The sequence below is a fragment of the Triticum urartu genome, chromosome 6A (genome assembly GCF_056163025.1).
Source record: "Triticum urartu cultivar PI428250 chromosome 6A, HENAU_Tu73, whole genome shotgun sequence".
NCBI lineage: Eukaryota > Viridiplantae > Streptophyta > Magnoliopsida > Poales > Poaceae > Triticum > Triticum urartu.
Genome location: NC_141878.1, coordinates 368,015,664 through 368,023,338, shown reverse-complemented (window position 1 = coordinate 368,023,338; position 7,675 = coordinate 368,015,664). Strand labels below are relative to the sequence as shown.

General features: G+C 44.0%; 1 protein-coding gene across 1 annotated transcript; it reads right to left on the bottom strand.

Moving 5' to 3' along the window:
* Positions 1–5,882: 5,882 nt before the first annotated feature.
* On the bottom strand, positions 5,883–7,178 carry LOC147965282 (uncharacterized). The gene has a single exon (XM_087530389.1). It carries the CDS (start codon positions 7,176–7,178, stop codon positions 5,883–5,885), a length of 1,296 nt encoding a protein of 431 aa, XP_087386515.1.
* Positions 7,179–7,675: the final 497 nt, after the last annotated feature.

Sequence of the window (7,675 nt, the reverse complement as noted above, 5' to 3'; positions counted from 1 at the left end):
GGAGCAACGCTAGATGTTATGAACATCTGGCAGAGTAAAGCTGATGACTACTCGATAGTTCGGTGTGCCATGCTTTACGGCTTAGAACCGGGACTTCAACGATGTTTTGAACGTCATGGAGCATATGAGATGTTCCAGGAGTTGAAGTTAATATTTCAAGCAAATGCCCGAATTGAGAGATATGAAGTCTCCAATAATTTCTACAGCTGCAAGATGGAGGAGAATAGTTCTGTCAGTGAACATATACTCAGAATGTCTGGGTACCATAATCACTTGACTCAACTGGGAGTTAATCTTCTTGTTGATAGTGTCATTGACAGAGTTCTTCAATCACTGCCACCAAGCTACAAGAGCTTCGTGATGAACTATAATATGCAAGGGATGGATAAGACGATTCCTGAGCTCTTCGCAATGCTAAAAGTTGCAGAGGTAGAAATCAAGAAAGAGCATCAAGTGTTGATGGTTAACAAGACCACCAGTTTCAAGAAAAAGGGTAAAGGGAAGAAGAAAGGGAACTTCAAAAATAATGGCAAACAAGTTGATGCTCAAGAGAAGAAACCCAAGTCTAGACCTAAGCCTGAGACTGAGTGCTTCTACTGCAAAGGGACTGGTCACTGGAAGCGGAACTGCCCAAGTATTTGGCGGATAAGAAGGATGGCAAGGTGAACAAAGGTATATGTGATATACATGTTATTGATGTGTACCTTACTAAAGCTCGTAGTAGCACCTGGGTATTTGATACTGGTTCTGTTGCTAATATTTGCAACTCAAAATGGGGACTACGGATTAAGCGAAGATTGGCTAAGAACGAGGTGACGATGCGCGTGGGAAATGGTTCCAAAGTCGATGTGATCGCCGTCGGCACGCTACCTCTATATCTACCTTCGGGATTAGTTTTAGACCTGAATAATTGTTATTTGGTGCCAGCATTGAGCATGAACATTATATATGGAGCTTGTTTAATGCGAGATGGTTATTCATTTAAATCAGAGAATAATGGTTGTTCTATTTATATGAGTAATATCTTTTATGGTCATACACCCTTGAAGAGTGGTCTATTTTTGATGAATCTTGATAGTAGTGATACACATATTCATAATGTTGAAGCCAAAAGATGCAGAGTTGATAATGATGGTGCAACTTATTTGTGGCACTGCCGTTTAGGTCAGATTGGTGTAAAGCGCATGATGAAACTCCATTCTGATGGACTTTTGGAATCACTTGATTATGAATCACTTGGTACTTGCGAACCATGCCTCATGGGCAAGATGACTAAAAATGCCATTCTCCGGAACTATGGAGCGAGCAACAGATTTGTTGGAAATCATACATACTGATGTATGTGGTCCGATGAATATTGAGGCTCGCGGCGGGTATCGTTATTTTCTCACCTTCACCGATGATTTGAGTAGATATGGGTATATCTACTTGATGAAACATAAGTCTGAAACATTTGAAAAGTTCAAAGAATTTTAGAGTGAAGTGGAAAATCATCGTAAGAAGAAAATAAAGTTTCTACGATCTGATTGTGGAGGAGAATATTTGAGTTACGAGTTTGATCTTCATTTGAAACAATGTGGAATAGTTTCGCAACTCACGCCACCCAGAACACCACAGCGTAATGGTGTGACCGAATGTCGTAATAGTACTTTACTAGATATGGTGCGATCTATGATGTCTCTTACTGATTTACCGCTACCGTTTTGGGGTTACGCTTTAGAGACAGCTGCATTCACGTTAAATAGGGCACCATCTAAATCCGTTGAGACGACGCCTTATGAACTATGGTTTGGCAAGAAACCAAAGTTGTCGTTTCTTAAAGTTTGGGGCTGCGATGCTTATATGAAAAAGCTTCAACCTGATAAGATCGAACCCAAATCGGAGAAATGTGTTTTCATAGGATACCCAAAGGAGACTTTTGGGTACACCTTCTATCACAGATCCGAAGGCAAGACATTTGTTGCTAAGAATGGATCCTTTGTAGAGAGGGAGTTTCTCTCAAAATAAGTTAGTGGGAGGAAAGTAGAACTTGATGAGGTAATTGTACCTGCTCCCTTATTGGAAAGTAGTCCATCATAGAAACCGGTTCCTGTGACACCTACACCAATTAGTGAGGAAGCTAATGATGATGATCATGGAACTTCAGATCAAGTTACTACCGAACCTCGTAGGTCAACCAGAATAATATCCGCACCAGAGTGGTACAGTAATCCGGTTTGGAGGTCATGTTACTTGACCATGATGAACCTACGAACTATGAGGAAGCGATGATGAGCCCAGATTCTGCAAAATGGCTTGAGGCCATGAAATCTAAGATGAGATCCATGTATGAGAACAAAGTGTGGACTTTGGTTGACTTGCCCGATGATCGGCAAGCCATCGAGAATAATTGGATCTTCAAGAAGAAGACTGACGCTGACGGTAATGTTACTGTCTACAAAGCTCGACTTGTTGCGAAAGGTTTTCGACAAGTTCAAGGAGTTGACTACGATGAGACCTTCTCACCCGTAGCGATTCTTAAGTCCGTCCGAATCATGTTAGCAATTGCGCATTTTATGATTATGAAATTTGGCAAATGGATGTAAAAACTGCATTCCTGAGTGAATTTCTGGAAGAAGAGTTGTATATGATGCAACCTGAAGGTTTTATCGATCCAAAGGGTGCTAACAAAGTGTGCAAGCTCCAGAGATCCATTTGTGGACTAGTACAAGCCTCTCATAGTTGGAATAAACGTTTTGATAGTGTGGTCAAAGCATATGGTTTTATACAGACTTTTGGAGAAGCCTGTATTTACAAGAAAGTGAGTGGGAGCTCTGTAGCATTTCTAATATTATATGTGGATGACATATTGTTGATTGGAAATGATATAGAATTTCTGGATAGCATAAAAGGATACTTGAATAAGAGTTTTTCAATGAAAGACCTCGGTGAACCTGCTTATATATTGGGCATCAAGATCTATAGAGATAGATCAATACGCTTAATTGGACTTTCACAAAGCACATACCTTGATAAAGTTTTGAAGAAGTTCAAAATGGATCAAGCTAAGAAAGGGTTCTTGCCTGTGTTACAAGATGTGAAGTTGAGTAAGACTCAATGCCTGACCACTGGAGAAGATAGAGAGAAAATGAAAAGTGTTCCCTATGCTTCAGCCATAGGCTCTATCATGTATGCAATGTTGTGCACCAGACCTGATGTGTGCTTTGCTATTAGTTTAGCAGGGAGGTACCAAAGTAATCCAGGAGTGGATCACTGGACAGTGGTCAAGAACATCCTGAAATACCTGAAAAGGACTAAGGATATGTTTCTCGTTTATGGAGGTGACAAAGAGCTCGTCGTAAATGGTTACGTCGATGCAAGCTTTGACACTGATCCGGACGATTCTAAATCACAAACCAGATACGTGTTTATATTGAACGGTGGAGCTGTCAGTTGGAGCAGTTCTAAACAAAGCGTTGTGGCGGGATCTACGTGTGAAGCGGAGTATATAGCTGCTTTGGAAGCAGCAAATGAAGGAGTCTGGATGAAGGAGTTCATATCCGGTCTAGGTGTCATACCTAGTGCATCGGTCCAATGAAAATCTTTTTTGACAATACTGGTGCAATTGCTTTGGCAAAGGAGTCCAGATTTCACAAGAGAACCAAACACATCAAGAGACGCTTCAATTCCATCCGCGATCAAGTCCAGGTGGGAGACATAGAGATTTGCAAAATACATACGGATCTGAATGTTGTAGACCCGTTGACTAAGCCTCTCTCACGAGCAAAACATGATCAACACCAAGGCTCCATGGGTGTTAGAATCATTACTGTGTAATCTAGATTATTGACTCTAGTGCAAGTGGGAGACTGAAGGAAATATGCCCTAGAGGCAATAATAAAGTTATTATTTATTTCCTTATTTCATGATAAATGTTTATTATTCATGCTAGAATTGTATTAACCGAAAACATAATACATGTGTGAATACATAGACAAACAGAGTGTCACTAGTATGCCTCTACTTGACTAGCTCATTAATCAAAGATGGTTAAATTTCCTAACCATAGACATGAGTTGTCATTTGATAAACGGGATCACATCACTAGGAGAATGATGTGATTGACTTGACCCATTCCGTTAGCTTACACTTGAATGTTTTAGTTTACTGCTATTACTTTCTTCATGACTTATACATGTTCCTATGACTATGTGATTATGCAACTCCCGATTACCGGAGGAACACTTTGTGTGCTACCAAACGTCACAATGTAACTGGTTGATTATAAAGGTGCTCTACATATGTCTCCAATGGTACTTTTTGAGTTGGCATAGATCGAGATTAGGATTTGTCACTCCGATTGTCGGAGAGGTATCTCTGGGCCCTCTCGGTAATGCACATCACTATAAGCCTTGCAAGCACTGAAACTAATGAGTTAGTTGTGGGATAGTGCATTACGGAATGAGTAAAGAGACTTTCCGGTAATGATATTGCACTAGGTATTGAGATACCAACGACCAAATCTCGGGCAAGTAACATACCGATGACAAAGGGAAAAACGTATGTTATTATGTGGTTTGACCGATAAAGATCTTTGTAGAATATGTAGGAGCCAATATGAACATCCAGGTTCCGCTATTGGTTATTGACCGGAGACATGTCTCGGTCATGTCTACATAGTTCTCGAACCCGTAGGGTCCGCACGCTTAACGTTCGGTGACGATCGGTATTATGAGTTTATGTGATTTGATGTACCGAAGGTTGTTCGGAGTCCCGGATGAGATCGGGGACATGACGAGGAGTCTCGAAATGGTCGAGACATAAATATCGATATATTGGACGACTATATTTGGACATCGGAAAGGTTCCGAGTGATTCGGGTATTTTTCGGAGTACCGGGGAATTACGGGAATACGAGGAAGAAGTATTGGGCCTCATGGGCCAAGTGGTGGAAGACAGGAGGCAGGGCGCGCGCCCCCCTAGCCCAAACCTAATTGGACTAGGGGACCCCCCCTTTCCTCCTTTCCTCCCTCTCCTTCCTTCTCCCGTTTCCCTTCCTTTCCTCCTCCTAGTCGAGGTGGAAAGGGGAGTCCTACTCTTACTAGTAGGAGGACTCCTCCTCCTAGCACGCCCTAGGAGGGCCGGCCGGCCTCCCCCTTGCTCCTTTATATACGGGGGCAGGGGGCACCCTAGAACACACAAGTTGATCATTGATCCCTTAGTCGTGTGCGGTGCCCCCCTCCACCATAATCCACCTCGATCATATCGTAGCGGTGCTTAGGCGAAGCCCTATGTTGGTAGCAACATCATCACCGTCATCACGTTGTCGTGCTGATGCAACTCTCCCGTGAAGCTCTGCTCGATCGGAGTTCGTGGGACGTCATCGAGTTGAACGTGTGCTGAACTCGGAGGTGCCGTGTGTTCGGTACTTGGATCGGTCGGATCGTGAAGACGTTCGACTACATCAACCGCGTTCTCAAAACGCTTCCGCTTATGGTCTATGAGGGTACGTGGACGATACTCTTCCCTCTCGTTGCTATGCATCACCATGATCTTGCGTGTGCATAGGATTTTTTTTGAAATTACTACGTTCCCCAACATCAAGGCCCATCGCCTTGCCTCCTTTCATCCTTTTTAAAGCCTCCTTGACCTCAGACTCCTGGATTTGCCGCACAAAACACATGTCGGTCTCATCAAAGGAGTCATCCAGTTCAATGGTAGAACTCTCATTCTGCCCATTGAACTGCTTGCCGAAGTACTCCCGCCATCTATGCTTAATCTCCTCGTCCTTCACCAAGAGTTGGTTTGCTCCGTCCTTGATGCATTTGACTTGGCCAATATCCTTCTCTTCCTCTCTTGGATCTTGGCCATCTTATAGATGTCCCTTTCACCTTCCTTCATGCCTAACCGTTGGTAGAGGTCCTCATATGCCCGACCTCTCGCTTCGCTGGCGCTCGCTTTGCGGCCTTCTTCGCCATCTTGTACTTCTCTATGTTGTCCGAACTCCTATCTAGGTATAGGCATCTGAAGCAATCTTTCTTCTCTTTAATCGTCTTCTGGACAACATCATTCCACCACCAGGTATCCTTATCTTTGCTTTCCCTCCCCTTGGACACTCCAAACTCCTCCGAGGCCACCTTACAAATGCAAGTCACCATCTTCATCCACACATTGTCCGCATCCCCTCCTTCCTCCCAAGGGCCCTCCTTAATGACCCTCTCCTTGAATGCCTGAGCTACCTCCCCCTTGACCTTCCACCACTTTGTTCTAGCGACTTTGGCACGTTTATCCCGCTGGACACAAATCCGAAGGCAGAAGTCAGCAACCACTAGCTTATGCTGAGGTACAACACTCTCTCCAGATATCACCTTACAGTCTGGGCGTGCACGCCTATCTTCTATTCTCGAGAGGATGAAATCAATCTGACTAGAGTGTTGGCCACTACTAAAAGTCACCAGGTGTGATTCTCTTTTTCTAAAGAGCGTGTTAGCTACAAACATGCCATAGGCTAGAGCAAAGCTTAAGATATCTTCTCCTTGATTCCTGATGCCATAACCAAAGCCCCCATGCTCCCCTTCAAAACTTGTGTTAGATGTACCCATGTGGCCATTGAGGTCTCCTCCTATGAAGAGCCTCTTGCCAATCGGTACACTCCTAACCATGTCTTCCAGGCCTTCCCAGAACTCCCTCTTGGTGTTCTCATTGTGGCGTACTTGCAGGGCATACGCGCTGATAATATTGAGAACTAAGTCCCCAACTACCAGCTTGACCAGGATAATCCGGTCCCCACGTCTCTTGACCTCAACCACTCCATACTTGAGGCTCTTGTTGATCAAGATGCCTACACCATTTCTGTTTGCAGCTGTCCCCGTGTACCACAGCTTGAAGCCAATATCCTCCACCTCCTTCGCCTTCCGTCCCCTCCATTTGGTTTCTTGAACGGAAAGGATATCAACACCTCTCCTCACCGCTGCATCAACTAGCTCCCGAAGCTTCTCTATCAGAGATCCTACATTCCAGCTACCAAAGCTAATCCTCTTTGGCTCGGCTAGCTTCCTTACCCTTCGCACTCGTCGAGTCAAATGCGAAGACCCTTGCTCATTTTCCACTACATCCAGGCACCGATGTAGCGCGCCACTAAGGATGTGACGACCCGATCCTCGCTCACTTGCCACCGCATTCGGATCAAGATACGGCATGCCACTAGGGGGTGACGGCCCGACCCTTGCCCATTTTCCACCACACCGGGGTTCCGATGTGGCGCGTCACTAAGAGGGTTACACCCAACGAAAACCTTTTGGGTTTCATCTCCATAAGAGTGGCTGAGTTTCTATGTTGGCTCGCTAAGCCTATTAGAACCCTCCTCCTTTACCCGGTCTTGGGACCGGCTATGTTGAGACAACATAGGCGGAGTTTCCAAGAGATTGACATCTAAAACAATATCACAGGGATAGAAATCTTGCAATACATATAAATACATAAGCCTACATGCAAGAAAAATAACAACTGACAAAAAAGAATGAAGTGTGCAAGATAGAAGATAGAAATAAGAGTAATAAAATACAATACATGCCCTTGCCCTTATTGTTACTGGGCAGGATCACCGTAATATTGAACCTACCACAAAGCACCTCTCTTGTTGAATATAAATCAATCAAACTTGGCCAATGTAGACGGATAGATCGAAGAGATTCAA